At 38.6% G+C, this 25,151-nt stretch overlaps 2 protein-coding genes across 2 annotated transcripts; one reads left to right on the forward strand and one right to left on the reverse strand.

Moving 5' to 3' along the window:
• Window positions 1-679: 679 nt before the first annotated feature.
• Window positions 680-5,511, forward strand: LOC137272586 (perlucin-like protein). The gene is made up of 5 exons (XM_067804977.1): window positions 680-833; window positions 1,642-1,929; window positions 2,314-2,469; window positions 4,534-4,624; window positions 5,389-5,511. Exons 1-4 carry the CDS (start codon window positions 788-790, stop codon window positions 4,590-4,592), a joined length of 549 nt encoding a protein of 182 aa, XP_067661078.1. The 5' UTR covers window positions 680-787; the 3' UTR covers window positions 4,593-4,624; window positions 5,389-5,511.
• A 3,088-nt stretch (window positions 5,512-8,599) lies between these two features.
• Window positions 8,600-17,271, reverse strand: LOC137271838 (uncharacterized). Its single transcript, XM_067804232.1, has 6 exons — window positions 16,906-17,271; window positions 14,002-14,089; window positions 12,425-12,624; window positions 10,976-11,061; window positions 9,906-10,107; window positions 8,600-8,725 (listed from the first exon to the last, which is right to left on the reverse strand). The coding sequence occupies exons 1-6, from the start codon at window positions 17,269-17,271 to the stop codon at window positions 8,600-8,602; spliced, it is 1,068 nt and encodes a 355-aa protein (XP_067660333.1).
• Between the last annotated feature and the right edge of the window lie 7,880 nt (window positions 17,272-25,151).

Raw genomic sequence — 25,151 nt, forward strand, 5'->3', positions numbered from 1 at the left:
TTTCTCTGTATATGATATGGTGTGTATATGCATGTCTGTGGGAAATAGTTCCATCCGTTCCCTTACTTCTTCCGCAGATTATAAGAGGTAATACACTTTATTTAGACCTTATATATTTTTGGGGTCTTTTAGTTATTTTTTATAGTTTTCTAGTGATTGTTGTGCTAGTTTTTATTAATAAAGGTATTATGCATTGACTTATAAATATTATTTTGAATACAGGTACGGGAAGAACACTTAGCCAAATGAAATGAAAATGAAAATGATTTGTTAAATGGTTATATATATAAAGATGATATTAATGATTGATACTATCCAGCATATACTTATGTTTTGTCTGAAGTATGTTTCAACTGTGTTAGGGTTTTTATATGAATTATCAGACAATAGAGGTCTTAATGCCAACACCACTGTGTCTGTTCAAATAGTGTTTCAAATGTATAATTTAAAAGAGAAATTATTAAAACAATATTTTTTCCCATGCATCATAATGCATAATTTGACTCAACACATAAGGTCCACTTTCAATATTTGACTTTTTGACATTTTGTGACGTTTTCTAAAATAATAGAAACAATTGTACTTGTTGACGTGAAATACATGAAGTATATGACTTCAAACTACGGTAGAACAAAGGTCGCTTGGGGGTTATCTCTCCAAGGTTCAAGGCATGCATGTGTACGCGTTCATCTGTTGGTCTTATCACTATCTTTAACCACCAAAGGAACTGTGTGTGTATTCAATTGGTATACACAGTAATATAGGGCGAAAACCTACAGTGGGCAACATGGTGTTCTTGCCAGGAATACTTCTGTCATGTCTCTACATATTTGGTGAGTATGAGCAGAATTTGTAATTGTAAAATGATCTGCATACTTGAACAAAATGACTTTCCAGGACTGGTTCTACACTACCTTTGTTACAGCTATAGAGACGATAATATCTTCCACATTGATTTAAGTCTCGATCATGTTTTTCGTAATTTGTGAACAGGCATGTAGTGCGTGAGTACTGATTTATGCCACAATATTCCAGCAATATCATGGTTAGACTCATCAAAATTAAAATTGGCACCAAACCCTGATCCTCCCTGTGACGAAATTATTCTCTAACCACCAGACAGCCCCAATATATAAATCAAGCAATACATGTTCTGAGATTCATAAGTTTGCTGGTTTTACATGATAATTTAATGCAGTCAAGTGTTTGAAGAAAACTTGAGTAATGTTATAGTACATTTAACTTAAGACAATACGGTCGGACCTCGTTGTATCTTACCAAGTTCCTTTCCAAGTAGCGAACTTATTTGGAGGCCCCAACTTTTCCCAGCTGACTCGAATAAAAACACAACATAAAGTTTTTTCTCGGAATACTATATTTATCCTGCTTCAATTCTTATACATTTTAGCCCCGGAATCATATAATTCTTAGCCTTCCGCTGGTAGGAAAAGCAATGTGTTATCATGGTTGCAAAAATATTCACAGAAACAAATCCAAGGTAATAAACGTGGACATTTAACAATCGACAACATTAAGGAAATAAATTATACCATTGATAGAGTTCTGTCATTTCTATTCAGAGAAGAAACTGAGCGCTTGGCAGTCTCGTTTGACGATAACTGAGGTCATATTCTGTTTAAGCTTTGGCCGAAGGAGATGACTTCAGTAAGTGCCCACCGTCAATCCCAAGGAACCAGTACTTGAGGACTTTCAGGAATCGATGTTACGAGTTTGCAGTGTTCCATGAGGCGTACTGGCCAGACGCAAACGCTCAGTGCATGAGCAAAGGGGGTTATCTTGTTAGTGTCAACGACGCAGAGACCCAGCAGTTCCTCGTCAGCACCTTAGTTCGGCTGAACTTCGCCAAACATGGCATATGGATTGGTCTTAATGATCAGAAAATTGAGTCAACTTATGAATGGGCTTCAGGTAACTTGGCCACGCCACGCCACGCCACGCCACGCCACGCCACGCCACGCCACGCCACGCCACGCCCCTCCTCGCCTCGCCTTGCCACACCCACACCCACACCCACACCCACACCCACACCCACACCCACACCCACACCCACACCCACACCCACACGTCCTTACTGTTTGTGTTTTGGTGATCAGATTGTCGAAGTTACCAGGTAAACTTTGGTTACATCGCACAAAGGACCCAGCATTCCTATACGCGTTTCCACAGTAATACTGTTCGTTCGCCGATTGTGCGGGTATGAGTAGATATAGTTTTACCTATTAACATGTTAGTATTAGTATTGCATGTTAGTTATTTACCAGCTTGACATATTCCTTATGAATACTATTTCAGGTGATAAACTCACTTACACCCACTGGGCAACAGGAGAGCCTAACTTCGCTCACGGTATCGAGGACTGTGTGCTGATGAAGAGTACAAAGGCTTATGCATGGGAGGACCACCCCTGTCATCTGTGGCCCCAGCACTACTCGTACATCTGTGAATATGGTGAGTGAGGGAGGGATGTATTGAGTGAGCGAGTGATGTATTCAGTGAGTGAGTAAGCAATTTTTCGCCGCTATCAGCCATATCACTTGGACATCAGAAATAGGCCTTCCACATTATACCTATGTTGGGACTCGAACCCGGGTTTAACGCGAGTAAGATGAACACGTTAACCACTACGCCACATGAAAAATTACTGTGCTTCATTTGGAGTTCAGTTGCAAACATTTCATAAATAACAAATCTTCCAGTACCGTTTCATGAATATGACTGTCTCATATTGGTCGCTGTCACTGTCGTGTCAGTATCGACGCGGATGGTGCTAACACCCAACACTGACATTGTTAATTGAGGTCACCAGCACCCATTCAGCGACTGTCGCTCTGTCTTCTGTTTAATAAATTAACGTGTTATGGTGGAAAATTTATAAGACAATCACTCAATATTGTATTATAGTTTATGATATCATTTACACCAGTTTCTATGAAAGGTAATTATTTTCCCGTTAGTTTATGAAGATGATTGTTTAAAGAGAAAGGTTAAAATGAACTAGTGGTTAGGACATGGGTTTATCCTTGATGGTTCGATGACAGACAGTATTACAATACATGGTGTACCGATTCAGATTGCATAAGTTGGTAATACGGCACTTTTGTCATAGGTTTGCTTTGTGTAAAATGATAAAACCATGTTGTTCTGGAACACAATTTTCAATTTTATGTAACACAAACGAAAGATTCCAAACGTGGTACAATGTGTCAAGAAGAATTTTCTGGTACTGCTTTCCATGACGTTTTGATAAACTCCGTTTGGGACAAGGAAACAAGCATACTCTCTCATAATTTACCATTTAAATTCTATTTTTCGTGACATGTGTTATATTTTGAATTACACGTTCTCAGTAAAGTACAGATTCTAGCACTTTGTCTGAGTCCCATTCAAGTCAATATCAAAATCCTAAGTGAGCTATCTAACCCACCCAGCCACGGCTTCAAGACTCGCTTGATCTTGCTACATGGGAGGCAGGTCTTCCACATACACATGTACAAGACTGTTGTGTTTGAGCATTTGAATCTTTCAGCACTCTTCTTTTATTCAAGCTCAACGAATACTGAATCAGCTGATTCACTGTAAGATCGTTTAAAGTGCATTTCGCACGTAAACTACCTTACTGTGTAAATGACCCCACCACGATGTCTACCGATTTTTCGGGTGTTCCCATACTTTTTGCTTGTAGTAAATATAATACATTTGTAGGGCGCCTATTATCCATCTTAAACATATTCAGTGACTCAGTGGACAAAACTCAGTGTGCAAAACGCAGACATTTTTATCAGGCTTAGCCACACCTTCCTGTGGGTGAGTGATTGAGTGAGTGATTTTTTTTTACACCGCTTTAAGCAATATTCCAGCAGTATCACTGTGACTGGCACCAGACCTTCCTGTGAGAAGGCTAACAGTCATATGACCATCTTATCCCACCGGGTACCAAATCCCACACAACATGTCACTTGTGATGCGATGTGGGACAGGACAGAAGTCCTAGAAACTCGTAGGGCTCTCCGTGACCAGTGTTGCTTAACTTCAACTGATTTGTGCAATGGGCTGTGTGCAGTTGACCACACACCACCGCATAGCTTATAGAAAACTTTGAATACACATTTTTAACAATGGCTGGCATACGGCCCTGTGCATAGCGCCCAGATAACAAATCAGTTGAAGTTAAGCAACGCTGGGTTCGGACAGCTCTTGGTAACTGCGTTGGCCTAGAAATTCCAAAGAGAAACTTTAGTGAGTTGTGACTTGTGATACATATGGTCTCACCTTGGGCAAGTGAGTTTGTTCAAAATTGCCTCTGTTCGCCCAGCAGGAAATGAGTACCAGCAGGAAATAAATAGTGACACCATCAAGCTTCTAGCGCCTAACAGGCATCTTACCGGAGTAATGATGATCACATTGTGCGCTTTGAGCAGGATATTTAGCCTTTAGCGTGATAAATATTCTTCTTCTATTTATCATTATTTGAACATCAAAAGGTAGTTCAATACAATAACTGACTTTTTACAGAGATGTTACAATCCACAACACCCCCGCCTACAGCAGCGCCCGCAGTCACAGCGCTGTGACAGTCTGCAATGGCCATGATTCAGTAGAAATGGTAAGGAAAGAGGGATTCCATTCCAGTAAGTCACGCGAAGCTCTAACTTCGGGTAGTAAGCTGGGTCCAGGCCCCCTTTGCGCCCGGCAAGACAGGACCCATTTTAGGGACCCTACATAATTTATGGCTTGGGGTGATGATGATGGTTTCTATGGAGAGCGAGTACAGTGTGAATGTCCCCACCACCCACCACCCACCACCCACCATCCACGAGGTCTATGTGTAAAGTAAGTGATCCCCCGCCCCTTTCCATAGTTTTAAGTACGAAATAGATAGAAGCTAGTTCACTTGTATGGAAAATATGACTCCCAAGAACAAAATAAGTGATCTCACTTAAAATCATCATCACCTCCACTAGCCATAAATGATGCCCCTTAGTTAACACCGCAGTCAGCAATATCCCAGCTATACGGCGACAGTCTGTAAATAGTCAAGTGCCTACCACACAATCCAATGACTAACATCGTCAACATCTAAATACGTATTTGGAATATGTGTCAACTAAGTCCGTGAGCCTGACTCCTACGACAAGCATGGGTTGCTGAAGATCAATTCTAACCTGGATCTTCAAGGGTCCAATACTGATAACAATGCAGCTCTACTAAGTATGTGAATTAAGTCTATTTCGGATTCATTGCAATGGAATTAGATTGTGTTCAATTTGCTAATTACGCTGTAAACCAATACAGACAAGGCTGATGTTAAAAACTGAAATAATACTTTCTGTTGGGTGTTTTCATCACTGTTGTGCGTTTTTGATTCAGAAACAAAACTTGGTGATTGATGAATTCCACAGATGCCGGATTTTAAAATGGGATACGATTGCCTGTGTGTACATAAATAATTTACGAGTTGTTGATTTGTGAAGGTATCGGTTCAATTTCAAAGGTGTTTGTTATATTTTCACAAAGGCAGTCGTCTAACGCCACAAAGGACGTCCGAAATGTGCCAGCATGTAGTTAACTAAAGTCATATAGGTCAATGACCGACATTACTTCACACATTGCTCTCACATTAAGCTGACAACTGCCTCTCAGAGAAACTCGCTCGCTCGCTCACCCATTCATTCACTCACTCACTCACTCACTCACTCACTCACTCACTCACTCACCTGTTTTCACTCTGACGGCACCATTCATATACGAACCAAGCCATAGACTCAGATCAACCGGAAAGCATGACTCCAAAGACGCCTTCGCTCGTTATGGAGTTGCGTCCCTTACGTGATACTAGATCCATTTAGCTCTGCCCCCACTACTTGGTTCTTTACTAAGGTGGTGAGCCACATTGAGCTGTGTTACTTTAGATTTTTCTCAAAAAAAACCATCCAAAACTCAGAAACACCGTTAATATACATGTACCCACTCTAACCCTGACGGGCTGGTGGGGTTGCCGAGTAGTTGGAGCGTTTGCGCGTAATGCTGAATACGATGTGTTAATGTGTGATGCCTTCTACAAACCCACTCGACTGCTATTTTTTTAATATCTAATTGCTTCGGGGCAGTGGAGAGGCCTAGTGGTTAAAGCGTTCGCTCATCCCGACGAAGACCTGTGTTCGTACCCCCACATTTGCAGAATATGTGAAGCCCATTTCTGATATTGCTTGAATATTGCCATAAGAAGCACAAAAAACCCTCTCCTTCATTCACTCACTCCAACTGATTCATAGTGGGCAAACTCGGACATACATCTTTTGTTCCGGTGGGGTAGCCTAGCGGATAAGGCGTCATGCCCAGAACACGGGTTCGATTGCACAACTGAGTACCGTATGTGAAGCCCATTTCTGATGTCCCACACGGTAATATTCCTGGAAGATTGCGAACAGCGGCTTAAAATATACCCTCTTACTTACATAAGTCTGAGCTATGACACGGCTAGTACAAATTAGTAAAATACAAGTTAACAAACAAGAGCCAAAACAGCTCATGAGCTGCAGTGCCTCTAACTATAGCATCACGGGTCTCAAACACATTTGGTAAGGTCATGTGCTCGAGCGGTTTAATGACATCACTTCCTGTACATGAATAACAAACCCATGTCTGTAGCAAGAACACGACATGATATCCATGAAACCCCAAACACCGGGTAGTGTTAAGGCAATGTGGCACAATACACAACGCAAATCTCAGAGACTTAATTCTGTTAAAAAGGTCATCACTTGTCATGCATATGTATTCAACCAATAAACACGTCATATCTAGTATACCATTAACAAAGTCTCTAAAATGGTATTTTATTGAACTCGTCACACCTTAGTTATGACTGACGGTGACCTTGACCGTTGCCCGATTCAGAGATGACATGTCCTAAATGCTTTTTCTCTTACACTGAAATACGTATTTCCCTGTGACTTTGTGGAGGGCACTTCTAGTGACCTTGAATGGTCGATGTGTCACAGCTTCCAAAAGCGAAACGTACAAAGAATACGTATATAAGAATGGTCAAATGTGCCGGAGCTTACCGCGAAGCCTTTAAATATACAGATGATGTGTACGTGAAATTATTCTCCTATTCTCCAAATGGCACGTGGTTTTAAAAATGAAATCGCGGTGCTTCAAATTCAAAGAAACATGCATTTTGGCGTTTCGTAAAATATACTAATATATGACAATTTCCTTGGATCGTATAACATGAAAGGCCGAGTTCGGGTGAGCATGAAATTTCCGAAAGGGAATTGCAGTACAAAACGTTCCTGTCATACTGTGGTGTAAATTCAGCCATTAAAACTGAATGGTTATGAAGGGTTTTTTTTATTTATTCTGTCTTTATGCTTTAAAAAGATAATATGACCAAAAACGTTCGTTCAGATTGTACTGCACCCGAAATAATTGCACACAACTGCATGTGGTCGTTAAAAACATCAAAAGAAAGGGTAAGGTCACAATCAAGAACAGACAATCACGATTAACACATAGCGTGTACCGCGGGAGATTAATACACGCCTCTAATGTATGGTAATGATTTTATTATCTGTGATGCAATGATGCACAAAACCACTGAAGACAGGCACACTTTCATGGAGGTTTTGTATGATTTACCCCCTGTATATATAGGTTAGTTTCAGTTAGTTTATATATACACATATCATCGTAAAGGATAAACAAGTTGTTATAAAACTAACATACAAAGAGTCATGGAACTGAAGAGTGTAATGTGCTTGTGAAGATATTTCCTTCTAGCATGCTCTTTATTGGGTAACCTCATGATGACCTGATGAAAACGTCACTTACAGTATTCATCACTGCGTGTTTTTCAGTTCCTCAACACAATTACCAGCTGTTCGTTTACAGCATTACATGATGAGGATATTCGACTGTTTACGCTCAGGATAGGAAAAAAGGGATGTGTGTTTTGTCGTGTGTCACTCTGATCGAGATATCAGTAGTCGTTAGTAACAATATTACTCATCTCTGTCGTAGTACACGGATGTGATCTGTGAGATTTTCCACATATGTCATGTGCTTATCGGTGTGTGTCAGAGCTGATCTAATGCAGTTCTAATTTAGAAGTTTCAGACATAGTTTTAACCTTGGTGTCATGATCCATCATGTGCCATATACGTGGGATCTGTTGACAGGAATCTGATAATGAAAACCAGGCCGCCTTTAAAGGTTTAACCAGAACCATTGTGCAAATAGAGGGATTTTTATTTCAAGACGCAATGGACGTCTGAACTGAGTTACGCAGACCAAAGCTCGAAAGTTGGAATCAACTCTTGTCACAAACATGTGGGTGTCTGCGCGTCTATGTGCGTGTCTGTGTGTGTATGTGTAAAATCCTCAACATGTCCAGCATAATTTAACAAACGAAATTGTGAACATCCACTGTAAGTGGAAATATGTATGTATGCGAGATCGCGAGAATGTCCCTTACAGTATTCCATATGAAACACATCAACAGTACAGAGAACATGGGTTATTCCAGATCACTGCATCAGCCATGTGGACCTTGATATCCGCGATTGTTCGTACGAGATCATATTACACGTCTGGAGTAAAGGACCTTTTGAAGAGCTACATCCAACTTAACTTCAGTATTATCCGGATCTGTTCCTGGATTGTGGTCAGTGTATGCACCAAGAAATGTGCCATTGACAAATACCTGAAACATAATGAAAAGGTAAATATATTCATCAAGAACGTCCCGTCAATAGTCGCTCTGGGCCTGACGTTTTCAGTGGCATGACATGATGTCTTATTGATTTATTTTCCGCTACGATCGTACATAAGGGGTACAATTCAATGAATATTTTCGTCGATTGAATGCTCACGTAGAGAGACATAAAGGATACAAAGTCAACAGCCATACAAAGCAGTAAGAAGACAGTACAGATATTTATACATCAATATAAATTATGCCAAAGGGGTACGAAACACAAAACTGCTTTGAGTTCAGAACAAAATACATGTAAAGGAATGCAAAACGATGGATCAATTAATCAGTGTCACAGTCGATGAAATATCCTTCGATCTATTCATCATAAACATTAACGTTTTCTTTCTTTGTTTAATGCTATTAAATGCCACAATGAGTATTTTTGTTCGTGGATTTGTAATGCTAGCTGTTAACAGCTGGTGCCATGTCTGATTTTCCCTTTTCCATTGATATCATTTTCAGGACTATTATCTCCTTTACTCCAAACTGAATCCTTTTCTGGGAACAGAAAGTCCATTTAATGTTTAGCACTAACGTGACATATTTATATTTATTCAAGGCTCTGAAGTACCAGCAGGTAGTGGGGCCCTTAAACTCCAAACTGAATCCTTTTCTGGGGACAGTAAGTCCAGTTATTCTTTAGCACTAACGTGACCTATTTATATTTATTCAACGCTCTGAAGTACCATCAAACTCCAAACTGAATCCCTTAGTGGGAAAAGACTGGATATCCTTTTAGTTAATTAACCATAAGATAGTTGCTCAATGCACTGAATTGAACCCTCTCTGTGGAAAAACACGACTGGATATCCCTTTGTCCTAACACTATGTGTTTAGTTGATCAACCATAACATAGTCATTCTCGGAATCTCCAAATTATGTTCTGTTTAATTACATATGAAATATACTTATTCTCTTTATTAACCATCATAGAGTTCGGGTCAATATACACTAAACTGAATCCTTTCTGTGGAAAAACAAGAAAGGATATCCTTTTGTCCAAACGCTACATATCTGGTTGATTAACCATTACACAGTCAGTCTCGGAATCTCCAAATTATGTTCTGTTTAATTACATATGAAGTATACTAATACTAATACTAATTCTCTCCGACTGTTCAAATACCTCATAACTTGAATCACTATGGATTACATTCATACTGAAGCCCTCTCCCATACGGAACGGGAAATTATTCAAGAATTCAGCTTGGTTCCAGGAAGTGCCGGTCATGCTTGAGAGAACAACTTTCAGAACTGAGCCCTGTGCGTTGAAGCGCGCATCGACCTGGAGAAGCAGGTGAGTGTCTTGCTTCAGGTTAATTGAAAACCTGAAAGTTGGTAAATTATATTTAGGAAACAAACAAACCAACACTAGATTTGTAGTCTTTGAACATTCATAAGGTCTTATACGGAAAAAAGTTCCATATAAGCATGTTCTTTTGTGGCTGACATACCCCGCATTCCCTTTCTTCCTTAACAGGGGCGGTGGGTAGCCTAGTAGGTTCCGCTCGTCACGGGTTCGATTATATACATGGGTACAATGTTTGAAGCCCATTGCTGGAATATTGCTTAACTCGGAATAAAACTATACTCATTTTCTTGAATATTCGAAAACAGGATGATGATGTTCGGTCGATGTCATAATTCACTGTTCATCAGATGTTTATACAACAGCCACAAAATACCTACCTTTCTCGGCAAACGTTATATATCAAACGTTATTGTACTATTCAAGAGTCAATGCTCTGTCAGTGTGTATTAACGATACTGAAATGTAACATTGAAGTGCCATGACTTCACAGTATATTGGAGTCGCTGTGGGTAAAATAGCACATCGTTGTAAGCCACAAGGAAATCGTAAGGGTATTGACTTTGAAATTTATCCCAGTAATTTCTTGGGGTTATTTGTAATACAGCGAAGCACTCAGCAATATTCCAGCTATGTGGCGTGAGAGGAAACAAGCAACTCATAGTAGGAAACACATTGTGCTAAGGGCTTCATGCAAGATTCCGGAAAATCTTAGTGTTTTCCTTGTCACTTACTTTTATCATTATCACCCAAATCTTATCAATGTAAAACGTTTCTGAGATGGTTAATTCTTTGTTATGGCTCTTTGGATATCTGTGACTGGTCTGTTCTTACGGTATACATAGTGCGGCGTCGAAAACTGGTGTTTCCTTAAAGAGTTTACAAACCGTGTTTCCGCTGTAGGTGTGCCGACAATTCTCAGATTGTACTCATCGGTAAAGTCGCAAGGCAGTGGCTTGATAAACGGAACATCCTGGAAACGAAGTGTATAGTTATGTGAAACTGAAGAGCGAAAGAATGTTTACTTCCCAGTTAAATTTGTCATATGTTTTCATGTGTTTATATTTGATAACATCTTAAGAAGTCGTTATTGTATAGAATAAATGCAAAATTTCAAACGGTTGACAAATGCACCGCTTTGGACTTTCCTCCAACAGTAATAAGATAGCCCGTGATCAAAAGGAATGCTGTTAATGGCGGTGGTTTGTATGTAATCGAGTCTGGACCAGATAGACGTGGATAACAACAAACGTGGATAACAACAAACGTGGATTGGTGAGGACCAATTCTACCCCGGATCTTCGTAGGTCCATTAGAACGCGGAGCATAGATTGTCAATGATCTACTCTGCTTCTAATTTATAATATTTACATTAGTTAACTTGTTTATCATACCATGAATAGTCTTCTCTCCAGGATAAAGCCAACGGATATTTTTGGTAACCTTTGGGGACATATGCGGACATCGATGCAAATTCGAGAGGTCATATGTAAATATTAGGGACTACTTTCGCAGTATAAACAAACATGGCGTTAAGTGTCGACGATCGTGTCAGCATCGACGGCTGTGGTTACGGCACTGACAGTGATTTGATCCCAGAAAATTCATGTCTAGTTATGACAGACTGAGTGGATTACAAAGCGAAAATAGAAGATCATAGGCTTATGAAGATGCCAACATTAATTCCCCGACCGCCTGTTAGTGTTAGCGAGAGAACGACAAAGGAATCCGGTTGGCACACATTAAAGTGTAATTGTTGTTCAAAAGTTAATTGAACCATTATCTAGCATCCGTTGACAACGATACATTCTTTAACATAAACACTCTCTGGGAACTATTGATGACCTAACGCAGTCAGCTGTGTGATCTGGAAAAGTGTGTCACCGGGCTTTTGACGTAACGTAATACTAGGCACATATTTGTGACGTCATAGACTTCCACGAAATTTCGTTTCACATTTGAGGCACTTGAAATTTCAGTCTTTAAAATTATGAAGAAAGAATGACACTGTATAATAAATAGGTTTAATACGTACACCAGTGTGTTTTGGGGTCGTTAATATCCTGCATTAGGAATAAACACTATGTATTTAGCTCACCAAGACTCGCTGGATACAGTGATTAATATTATTCCTATTGCAGCATATTAACCGTCCAAAAACACACTCGCGTAATAACCTGAATTTATCATAATTCTTTCATCTCATTGTATCAAACATTAATTGTTCTCCTCATGATATGAATGAAATATTACCGATGTGACGATGGAATTTAACTCACTCACTTCCGTATTGCATCAAGCTGATTCTCTGAACTTGAACTCGTAACAGTACTTACAGGGTTCAACCACAGCATTCTCTTACAAGTATCCACAGTGCCATTCCAGTGACCGGAAGTGCCACATCGTAGCTGGTTGTCAGTTTGGCCAGTCCCGCAAGACATATAACTGGGTTTGCAAACGTAAGACGCTGACGCTCCAACTTGGTGCCCGTCTACTGTCAAAATTGCGTTTGCCAGAAGGGGTGGATTCTCACATTCTACAGAATCAAATAAGATTTAGTTATATCAACAGTTAGTTCTAGGGACTTTGGAAACAACACCTGAAGAAAACACGTATCTGTCACAATAAAAATTTCTGGTATTTCATAAATGTTCACAAATTATATCGTAACTTTCATTTCATTTCATTATTTTGATACATTTTATGCATGACATTTGTACATATCAGCAATGTACATTTGCTTAAATATGCACACACGCGCGTGATACATTTCTCCTTATCTTATGGTTGTTGGAAACACTCGATATTTTTCTTACTGCTTTATGATTTCCGCCATATAGGTGGAATATTGCTGAGTGCGGCGTAAAACTAAACTCGAAACTCGCTTTATGATTTTCTCGTTATTTCATTTATTGTATCCATAAGTTAAGTACACCTTTAAAAATCTCAATTTCGAGTTATGGATGTAGTGAGTGGAAAATCGAAATTTCAAAAAAGTATTGTAAGTTTAATCCGACAAATAACACAAGGTAGAGACGTATAATACTTTATGGATAACAACTTCTTAATTTCTATGATGCGACGTTTCAGTATAGCTTCTTGCACCGTTATCGAGCAAGAGTGAAGCAACGCAGCGGAAATATCTTGCAAACAGAAACATTTTGTTTGTTTGTTTGTTTGCTTGCTTGCTTGTTTTGTTCATTCGTTCGTTCGTTCATTTGTTCGTTTGTTTGTTGGTTTGTTTGTTTGTCCCAGCTATATGACGGCTGTTTTTCAGTCGTCTGGACCGGATAGTCCAGAGATAGACGTCAGGAGCATGGATCTATGCAAATTGACCAGCAACAACCAGACAATCCTGTGATCAACATCTTGAGCATCGAACTACGCAAGTGGTATACGATGACATGTTTCGACCAAGTTAGCGAACCTGACAACCCGATCCCTTTAGTCGCTTCGTACAAGCTTTGTTGGTCTGTTGTTTAACACCGTACTCCGCGATATTTCGGCTATATGGCAGCAGTCTGTAATTTAATCAGGTCTGGACCCAGCAATCCAGTGAACAACACCATGAGGATCAGTCTCCGCAGTCTTAGGATACCAACCAGTAAGGCTCACCTAATTCCGTTACTCGCCCCTAACCACACGCACGGATTGCTGTAGAATATTTCTTGTTCAGAAAAAAACATATGTACACATATTATGCATGACATTTTTGTACATATCAGCAATGTACATATGCGCACGCACGCACACACTTCATCCACTTTTGTCGGAATTGTCACATGCATGTGACGTATGATCGAATTTGGTCATTCAGTATATACACTCAACAGCCACATAATGCAAGTTCCATAAAAACAAAACCTCAAAACTGGACAACAGAGTTTCGTTTCCTTTCTGTTCGGTATTGTACCATATATGCAGAAAGCTTGGTTCAGTCTGTTTACACGGCAAACCGAGGTCTCCGGGCACAAGTGGTTGACACAGGGTCCAGCAATTGTCTGCAATGCAAACGCAAACCGCAGTGTGAAAAATGGTATGAAATAACCGGACTCGACATGCAACCTGATTTAACATTGCAGTGTTGCGGCTAATGATGAAATGTCCACCTGCTGTGGTATTGCTGCACGGGTGTTGCTGTACGGGTGTTGCTGATTGACCTGTCAGCTCAATAAGATCTATAGAGCAGCGAAAAATGAAATAATTAAATGCAATATGCTAGTGTCTACAATAGCTTTATCTACATTCGATTTCATTGATGCAATGTGGAGGGAGCCGCCATATCGACAATTGTTCAAACAGAAACTCATTGCTGTACTTTTTCCGTGTCTGCAACGGTCATCGAACAGTAATCATTTGTTTACAGGAATTGTATGAACTCTTTTGTAGACATACTTTTGATGCATCAAGTATGAAAATCGACAGTATAAATAAGGGAAAGAACGTGGAAATAATTGCATAACGACACTACGGCTATTTATCTTTCTTGACTAACAGCCGATGCTTTACTTTTAAGTTTGAAATAATTTGCTTATCCGTGTCGGAAACGTTTATGTAATTGTGTTTCAGATATGACCAAAGACGTTCTAACACATACACCCTACATTTGCTTTGGATAAGGCACGAGAAATAGATATATCGATTGTACAAATGTTATTAAATTCACATTTATTAGCCTTGCACTTAGGGACAACTTTGGCAGGCAAATAGAGTCAGTCATTAGTGACAACTTAAACAAAACATATTATGTGGTCAGATACTCATTATGTCATTGTAAAACGTTCTTTGAAGGGGACAATTTGTTTTACACAACTATTCGCAGTGTGTAGTAGTTACATCCCTTACCTGCGTATGGATACGCTTCTGGTAGATTAGTTTTGTTCTTTAACGCAGCCAGCTAAATGAAGACTGGCTGTAAATTATCGAGTCTGGACCAGACGATCAAGCGATGAACATCATGAGCATCGATCTACGTAACTGGGATACGATGAAGTGTCAGTTAGGTCCTAGAATTTCGAAGTTCTCTTAACGCTGAAGTAGTCGTAAGTGCAATACACTGACATTACCTGACGACTAAGTTAAGAGAACTTCGAAATTATATGCCAAGAACATAATTACCGGTCGTTCTTAATCTTTAATTACGATCCTTGGTTTAAAGGTTAATAACCATCTAACTCCCACATCATGGTACTAGACTAGTAAATACGTGTGAACAAAACAGTGCTAGAGATATCAGAAAGAATGAAAAAGCCATTCTGAGAATTGAGTTCAATAAAAGAATGAATGAATCATCATTTTACTGTTTGAGGCAAAACATCACGCAGTGTACAGTGTATATATGAAATATGGTAATTAAAAATAAGTAATGGATTACTTGCAGTGAGGTAAACTTTAACATTTAAAGCAAATTTAATAAAATCATAACTTGGTGGCCACTATTGATTGATTTAATGTCACTGCCATCTGAAGCAGAACAGCAGAGAGAACATTATTCATTGGCTGCCCGCCCGCAGTGGTCCGCCGGGCATAATTATGTTGCAGTAATGTTTGCGTGGTTAGTTTGGTTTTTGGGTTTTGTTGTTGTTGTTGTTATTGTTGTTGTTGTTTTTGTTGTTGTTGTCATTTGGAGTATTTTACGTTCCAAATTTGATGAGCAATATTACACAATTATAGACTAGTGATGAGGTCAATACCTGTGTTTATGGACCCGCGAATAGCAGCATTGACCGCGGATGAAGTCCGAGATTAATATTGTTTTCCGCGGGTCTATAATTCACCACTCTATAATTGTTATATTATGTGATTACTGGAAAAATAGCTTCTGAAAACCAAAACATGTGCATTTAGTCAAGAAAGATAACTTTGTTTCCACTACGGACCAGTTACGTTATGTCAACAATAGAATGACCTTATAGCTTGACGTTACCGTGCTCTCAAGTCAGTATGACATTTGGTCGAACCAATGTTGGGGGTCAATATGCTTTTCTGTTGACCGCCGCCAGACCAATCAGTCAGTTGGAAAAATATGCTTACATGATAATACAGAATTGTTCAACAGTCACATAACGCTCATTTGCAGCTGGGTGGACTGAAACAACGTGGATCGTGTCCAATAATACTCTGCACATGTGCCCACCTCGGGACCCGAACCTAGGTGCCTCCGTCGTGGATCGAACCCGGACTTCCAGCGTGATAGGCAGACGCCTTACCACTGCCCTCCACATCCACATTTAACCCCTATATCATATGCATAGCTAGTAAAAGAAATTATCTGAGGTAACTACAGGAGCTGCAGCTGAAAACATCCAGGTACAGATCCGATTATTTATAGACCTTACCATATAGCTGGAATATTGCGGCATAAAACTAAACTCACTCACTCGCTGTAAAGGCCACAATAATCTTTATAAACCCAAGTTTATCATGCACAGTTGGGAACCGATGACATGTGTCAACCAAGTCAGCGAGCCTGACCACCCGATCCCGTTAGTCGCCAATTACGACAAGCATGGGTTGCTGAAGGCCTATTCAACTCCGGTCACAATGGCATGTGTAAACAGTACAGTAATATATGTAAAACGAACATTAACATGTAAAATGACTACAATGGTATTTTTTTTTAAAAAAAGCACATAAATATTTGTAAAGCGTATATTAACATTTGGGGAGAGCACAATGATATTTATAAAAAGCACAATGGGATGTGAAAAACACAAAACAAGTGAAAAGCACAATAACATATATGTAAATGTTTTATTAACGTTGTTTTATGAATAGAGCTCATAGGTACAGATGTAAACTGAATACAGTAACTCACCTTTGGCCAGTCATCTATGTTGTTGTACGCACAACCCTCTGTGGGACTATTTTCGGTCGGTGTATTCGTAGCTTCTCTTATAAGCTCACACAACCCAGTCCTCACACAATAGTTAAATGATGTGCATTTTGTAGTTGATATACATTCAGCCGCACAGGAGTAAATCCCAACCTTGTTCAGCTTCTTGAATACGACGTCTTGTAACCCTACATTCGTAGTTGGAGGAAGAACGCCATCATTGTCAGTACAGAGTGAGGCAGCTATAGCATCAAGACTTAACCCACAGGTGACAAGGATGAAAAATAACATGACACCTTGCTCGCTGCTGTCTACACACTGAGTGATGAATAACGGAGTCTGGACCATCCTTTATAGGCATCCACCGCGTCCAGTGAGTAATTCAATAAATTATTCACTTTGGTTATCATCTGACATAACACTCCCGAACGACTCGATGAGTGAAGTTGATTGTTTATTGAAGCACATATTTCTAAATGTTTGTACTTGGGGACACTGCAGTTTCAACAAATGTGTATCACTAAAATCGTCCGCCTGTAACATTGATCAGAAAACAGGTTTCTTTTCTTCACGTTCTATTTCTTCACGTTCTATTATATTTAGTTTCTATTTGTTTAGTGAAAACACTGTTTTTCGGTGAATATTTTTACCACTGCGATGATAATACGTGTGGGATATGAAATAGGGTTTAAACAAACACCGACAGGTTCTACCTTCACAGCTTGTGTTAGTTAAATAAAAACCTAAAATGAATCTTGAAAGTACACGGTCGATCATTTTAACAATGTGTACGGAGAGTTCGAGTTCGATTTTAGGCAATATGTGCCACGTGGTTAAAGATAAACACTGGATAATGATTTCCTTTTGTAATTTTGTATGGTAAATTAATAGCAGGAAAACTGAGAAATACAACCCATAAACATTAACCACTGTTGAATAATTGCTTTTTCGTTTAACAAGTCAGGAAAGTAGTGTTTCTCAAGAATATGTTAACATACCCTTAAAGTATTCATCGGATGCCCTGCTTTGGTACATTCTACGAACTATCAGTCTGCTTATTTTACATTTTGCACATGTACATCTGTCTGTCGTTCTGAGATATTTGAAATCTTGTAATCAGTATTCACTGATAATTGTTCATTAATGCACTTTGATATACGACCTAAACCCTTAATATTGTAAGGCCAATAGTCAGTTACACACACTGACACACACACACACAGACACACACACAGACACACACAAACACACAGAGTGAAAGAGAGAGAGAGAGACTGGAATATTTCTAATATGCTACAAGCGGCGTAAAACCGCATACTCACTTATCCAATGTTATCGCATATTAAACGTAATGAGCTGAGTGACTAGATTTAAGTTCTATCTACACCTTATTCTTGACCCTTTCCAAAAGGTCCTATATACGCCCAAAGCTATATACGTGATGAATAATATGTGTACATTAATTAATACGCCTTTGCGCAGCACTCTGAAGTATTACAGGTACATGGTGGAGGCATATAAATATTCCAGTCTGGTTCAGACAATCCAGTGATTGACCAGTGATCCCGGTCCGGATCCATGTTGACGTCTTGTGCGACAACATTGCTTGATGAGGTCTGTTTTAAGTACCATAGCTGTGACGATACATCGTAGTATCGATAATCATGTTACTTTATCGGACGATAAATATATCTATAGTCTTTTCCGTATCTTGATACGTATCGTTGACATTAAAATTGTTACTTTTCAATAGAAATTGACGGTTATGTCAAACTTTACACTGTTACTTCATATTAAAGCATACGTTTTTAAAGAAAATAACAAAAGATAGCATACATAGTCCAGGAGGAGGCAGCTGAAAAATCTGATGTCGTAGCCTCCCCAGTACTGATATTGTTTGACACTATTTTTAGTTAGTATGATGTCTTGGGCTCATGAAAAGGTCTGTAATACTCTCAGACTGTGGTATCAGGTTTTTGTCACAGGCCATTTTAGGTGGTGGGGGCCTGTGAGCATTTTCATGACATTTGGTTTGCTACCCAACAACATCTCAAAGTTAATCATAGATAGTTTTACTACTATCAATCTGATCACTTTCATTTTGAATTTGACATATTTTTTATTTTTGTGTATTGCTAAAGGATGTAGAATTTGTTTGACATATTTTTGCTTTTGAAAATAATCAAAATGGCCGCCTTTTTCTCCGCCATCTTGAATTGTCGAGTGTTGCCTTCTCGGCAGTTACATTTACATAAAGATTAACACCGAATGTGTCCATTTACGTCCATTGTTGATAGTTTTGATGTAATTTTGTATGGTCATGTCGTGGTAATATAATGTTTTAGAGCTTGTTCTTTGAGACAGGGGATTTTAGCGATTCTCCGACTTTTCATGGAAATGTGTGGTGGTGATTTATTTATTGAAAGTTTAGACTATTCTTGTAACTAGAATCAGCTGTTTTTGTTTCCTGTCTACTTCTAGAGTGACAGCATGTTATATGGAAATATTGCATATTATCCAGAATACAATATGTCCGCCATTGTAGTGTTACTACTTACACATAGCAGAGGATTATGTTTGTACTGATATGTAAACAAACAATTCATTTCACTGGAAAAAAGTTCACCTTTACAAGCTTGTAAATCTTTTGTAAAGATGATGTTTACAAGACATTTACAATTTTGGAAAGATGATGTTTACAAGACATTTACAATTTGTAAAGATCCACAAGGGGAGATAACTGGTGGGTGATGGTAAAACGGTCTGCAAGGCATCAAATTCACACCTAATAAATCCCAAAGGCTAATTACAGTTTGACCCCTCGACATAATTAATGAGGTAATTGGGGCGTGAAATAAGAGTGGGACAGACCACTGTTCAGTGGACAGGGGTCACTCTGTTAGGGTTAGGATGCTGATGCTCTTACTACAGTGTTCGGTGGAGTGAAGATGCATGGGTGTGTCTTTTACTATGCGCAAGCTGTTTAGAAAAGAGTTCCGACTCAGTATCACACTTATTTTGTGTTTGAGAACAGTGAATAACAATAACCATAAACAATATCACCTTGTCACCTCTGATAATATGCTAAATGATAGAGATTGTGTTGTGATAACAGAACACATGAGAGTATATGTTGCTATGAATCATGTGGTCGATCCAACTTTTACCAATAGTACCAGTGATACAGATGGGATAGGTCACCTTATGAAATATTTCACAATCATATTTGATTTTTGTTGTTTCTGTTGATTCTTTCTTTCTGTGGTCAGCCAAGCAACAATCCACCATAATCCCATAAAATCATTGAGGCATGAAGTCCCATAAGCCAACTGAATAATTTTAGGCTTCGTGGGACTACACCTGTTGTACACGGGCTAGTTGCAGTTAACACATACTGCTATATTTAACATAACTGAACAATAACCTTCAGTTATGGAAGCCCATGACAGAAATGTGCCCTGGACAAGTAACAGGTTGGAGGTTGGCATGGGAGGTTAAAGTAACTTGTTGGAAAAGCCTATCCCAACGTTTTCGAGATGATAAATTTCATGTTGGACTGGAGACGCAAATTAATAAACTGAGGATGGTGCAACATAGTGCTGGCCAGACACTGCTCCCAAAGAAAAAGAAACATCAAGACCTGCAGAGAGAACTGCCCACCCTTGAACATAGGGCATTATTGAAATGTTGTATTATTTTGATAGGTTATCTCATGGAACGAAACTTTCTAAAAGGTCACATGAAAAAGGAAAACACAACTTTGCAGATTCTGATACCTTTTGGTATGCAGTTACCGAAACAAATCATAAAAAATGCCAATTCAACCTATACAGAAAAAAAACGCGATGGCAAAAACCCGCGAATTCGGAGTTCAAGCGATTCACTAAATTTCCCCCAGCGCTGGGGGAAGAAGTTGTTTCAACAGTTGTGTTGCGCTGCGCCCATACCGCATGCGCAGTGAAAAGGTTCACGGAGCTTGAAACAGTATGCATGCCCGGAGTATGAGATCGTGAGCAGTAGTCTAATCTTGGTTGTGTACACAAACAAGTAAATAATCTACTCGTTACCTAAAAAACATGTTGATTGTAAGAAGAAGCCTCTATCACAGAGAAAGCTTAATATCTGGTTTATTGACACCTATATGTATGGCTGCCTGTCTGCTAAAGACAATGTGCAATACACAGCTTCAATCACTGACCACATGCAATTTAAACTCAACACCTATCAGGCTATACGCCATAAACAAAATAAATTGATTGATGACTCATGCATCCGAGTCCTGTCTCAGCCACATTATGTAATTAAGCAGGTGTGATACTTGTACATATGACATGTTTTTATGTCTATGGGTTGCAAAGAAACTACATCCGTTTTTTCTCGGATGACTGGATCTCACGGAAACTGGTGCAAACGCTTGTCAGTTTCAAGTAGTGCTTTGTACTTGGACGAATTACAGTTTCCAGTCGTTCACCATCTCTACTGAGATGATTTTTGATTGGATCGAACGCAAATTTAGAGATGGGTGTACAAAACCCAACATCTCTACATACATTCTTTATGGATAACAACATAGTGTATATGATTTTGTTTGACAACGGTATATCAATCCATAGTGAAACGACGCATCATATACAATACAAAAAGTTCTTATCCATAAAGAATCTTACTTTCTTGTGACTCGCCATACTTCTAAAATGCCCATCAAACACATCATCTTTCTGAACACACTATGGGCCCCACCTTATGAGCCCTCGGCGTATCAGCAAATGAAGCTGACATTCGGTAGCCGTCGTTACACTTGAGTGCACATCCACCATCTATGACTGGGTTTGGTCTCCCGCGGGCTTCGTTACGAGGGACGAAAGTCCAAGTACAACCAGGGATACTCTACAATACTCTATATAGGCTCCCTGGTACAACATATTGCACTTCTGAATCGCGATTGTGTGCTTGTAATTTTATTATTTTCTTACAAACAGTAGAACTGATATAATGGAATATACGTTACTAATACTTATAGTGGTGGAATATTTGACATGTTGATATTTCATATGTTTTGGGGTTCAATAATGGTGATCGTGATCAATAGTGGTAACGCCAAATACTAGTAAGTTCTTATCCACCTTGTGCCTGTAAAAACACAGAATGGCCTTCGTTCGACTTTGTGCATTGTCAGTTTATTCACATGGCGTAGGAACCATATTTGAGGTGTGGCGAGTCACACTGCTTCCATTTCCCTCGCTACTCTGCCACATCTTTATTGGATAAAACATTGGACAAAAAAAAACGTTTTGAAATTGTTTCTGGGGAGTTGTAGGCTGGTTTGACATCTTGCAGTGTCATCGTCGCGATAATGCGCCGAGGAGTGGGTTGTTTAGGTGGTGAAAGTTGTAATGTGCTGAATTTGGTTTATGACGCGTGAACAAGGAATTTAGCATATCATAACATTGAAATAAATTTGATGTTTGCTTGATAGTGCTCCATGGTCAATACTGCACTGTTGATGGAAATGGTATTCTTTAATGCGGAATTTGTTTCACGTTTATAATACTCCCGTCTTTTATGCAAATTAAATTATCCCAAAACAAATAGACAGTGTCAAGCTTACACTAGATGTTTATTTACAGATTATAACAAGAGGAAGATTAAATTTCATACAAAAACATTCCATTTACAAATTTACGGAAAATATGTTACACATTATTATCAAATATACAATAAAAAACAATGGGGTAGCATTGAAGTGAATGGTAAACCAATGTGAAAATAGAATCAATGGTTATTCTCATAATCTCATAGCAGGTATTATGGATACTTGTGTATTTAGTGCATTAGAACACAGGTGTTGTATGGTACAACCTTTTTCTCCTTTGAAAGATCACACGGATTAATAATGTGGGGTGATTGTTACTGTATCTCCCAGCCTTGAACAAAGCCTCAACACATACCAAGGCCTAATCCCTTGTTCATTGATAAGCAAGTCATGTCAGTAAGGGTTCATTAATTATCAAGGCCTAATGCCTTGTTAATTGATATCATCTCAGTTAAGATTCATCAATTAACATGCCTTTTTCCTTTCTAATTGATGGTAAGCCAAGTTATGTAGTGCATCCTCTTAAAATGTTTTCATCTAATTCTTGATTCCCAATAGCTATTTAAATTGGTTTTCATGTTTACTTACTGTAGTTCTTCTCATGACATCATTGTGTTTGTTTTGGTTGTTTTTCTTTCTTGAGACGGTTTCCTTTTTTGTCTGCAAACATCTTGTCATAGCCACTGCAACAAACAAAATACAATACCCTGACAGAAACTTTATGTTTCAATAAAACTGACGTATATTATAGAGTGATTACAGAATTATAGCAAGAAGTCGTCACCAAACACATGCACCCGATCCAAACGGTTGAACAAAATCGCCCATGAACATCACATTTTGTTACATAATTTTACTGTTTGGAGCTCAAGAAATGAGCATTCTTATTTATATGACAGTGGGTTGTGCTCATTTTTGTTGTGCACTGATGCATATAGGACAGAGCATTAAGCAGAACTGCAATACCTTGAAACTCAGCGTGCGGAATAACAGGGAGAGCTGCCTTAGCGTCCTTATTCTGTCCTGTTTCCAACCTAAAAAAATACAATTCTAAATTTATTGTCAGCACAATGAAGATAAATTCATGTCGAGGTTAATGTAGAAACACCTGAAGTTTTACTTGTTGAATGGTTTAATGCATTGAAACTCTTGCAGTTACTGTATTTAAATCATATTAAAGTATATTCTTACGTCTGTTGTGGATTTAGGGTCATTCCTTCTACAGACTCAGCATTCCGTAGAGCCTGCCTCACAGTTGTCTGTGAAAGTAAATTCATGGGGAAAATGCAATTAGCATTTTGAAAAACCTAACAAAATGACTAGCAGGTATTACAACTAAAGTCTTAAATAAAGTCGAATTACTGCTAATACAACATCGTATAAGAATATCTTCTCTGAAAACGTTACATACATTTACAAAGGAATAAACAATCAATTTAGTTTTTAAAATATATTTGTGTTAAATTTGATTTTGAAATGCCTTAGCGATTTTGAAAATGATATATCTATATTAAAGTATATTCTTACGTCTGTTGTGGATTTAGGGTCATTCCTTCTACAGACTCAGCATTCCGTAGAGCTTGCCTCACAGTTGTCTGTGAAAGTAAATTCATGGGGAAAATGCAATTAGCATTTTGAAAAACCTAACAAAATGACTAGCAGGTATTACAACTAAAGTCTTAAATAAAGTCGAATTACTGCTAATACAACATCGTATAAGAATATCTTCTCTGAAAACGTTACATACATTTACAAAGGAATAAACAATCAATTTAGTTTTTAAAATATATTTGTGTTAAATTTGATTTTGAAATGCCTTAGCGATTTTGAAAATGATATATCTATTAAAGTCACTATTCCATCCATATAATGACGTGTGATATGGGAACCCCAAATACGTATATGCATGAATACTGGGATTAGTCTGTATTGCTCCGTCATTGTTGTTTTTGAGGAAACCTATCTCTTAAAACATAAAACAGAACATTTTACATCTGTAAGAATATGTTCAATATTCAGTCTTATACTGATTGTACATTATGATTGAAATTACAAGCAACAGGTAATCCTTCAGCTCAAACACAAAAAACAGCTGGTATTACCTGGGGAATATATTCCACCCCCATAGCCTGATTAAGTCCCAGGAAGGATATTTATGACATGTAATAAACCTTTGATCAGCCAATTAGTCGGGCTGTTGTTCTCATATCGTGATTCAATATACTAAACACTTACTGAATGGCAGGGATACTCTACGACTCTGTATATTGAGCTCCCTGCTAAATGATATGGTAGTCTTGAGTGTAAGATTTCTCAACAACCATGCTGCTGAAGGAGCACATGGCATCATCAGGGTTGCCTTACTGATTTTACAAATAATATACTTGCATCATCTGCAATATACTCACCTGAGCTTAATGTGCCCTCTGAAGAAATATCTCTGACAGACATTCTGAACGGCTTTGTAGATGTAAAGTCTCAAATTCACGATAGCAAAAGTGTCCGTATGTTGGTGTGCAATGATCAACTGCATTTTCCCATCGGGTGTTCATATATGTATTTAGATCTCAAAAGGTCATCAAATTACTTTGAGTTACTCTTCCTCTCTGTAACTTCTCCAACCAAGAAATACAAT

The sequence above is a fragment of the Haliotis asinina genome, chromosome 2, assembly GCF_037392515.1.
Source record: "Haliotis asinina isolate JCU_RB_2024 chromosome 2, JCU_Hal_asi_v2, whole genome shotgun sequence".
Taxonomy (NCBI): domain Eukaryota; kingdom Metazoa; phylum Mollusca; class Gastropoda; order Lepetellida; family Haliotidae; genus Haliotis; species Haliotis asinina.

Coding starts and splice junctions, on each gene's coding strand:
- LOC137272586 (XM_067804977.1), top strand. CDS start 788: ATGGTGTTCTTGCCAGGAATACTTCTGTCATGTCTCTACATATTTG. Junction 1,930..2,313: donor AACTTATGAATGGGCTTCAG/GTAACTTGGCCA, acceptor ATACTATTTCAG/GTGATAAACTCACTTACACC. Junction 2,470..4,533: donor CTCGTACATCTGTGAATATG/GTGAGTGAGGGA, acceptor GACTTTTTACAG/AGATGTTACAATCCACAACA.
- LOC137271838 (XM_067804232.1), bottom strand. CDS start 17,271: ATGGTCCAGACTCCGTTATTCATCACTCAGTGTGTAGACAGCAGCGAG. Junction 12,625..14,001: donor CCAAGCTTTCTGCATATATG/GTACAATACCGA, acceptor TTGATTCTGTAG/AATGTGAGAATCCACCCCTT. Junction 10,108..10,975: donor ACACCTACAGCGGAAACACG/GTTTGTAAACTC, acceptor ACCAACTTTCAG/GTTTTCAATTAACCTGAAGC.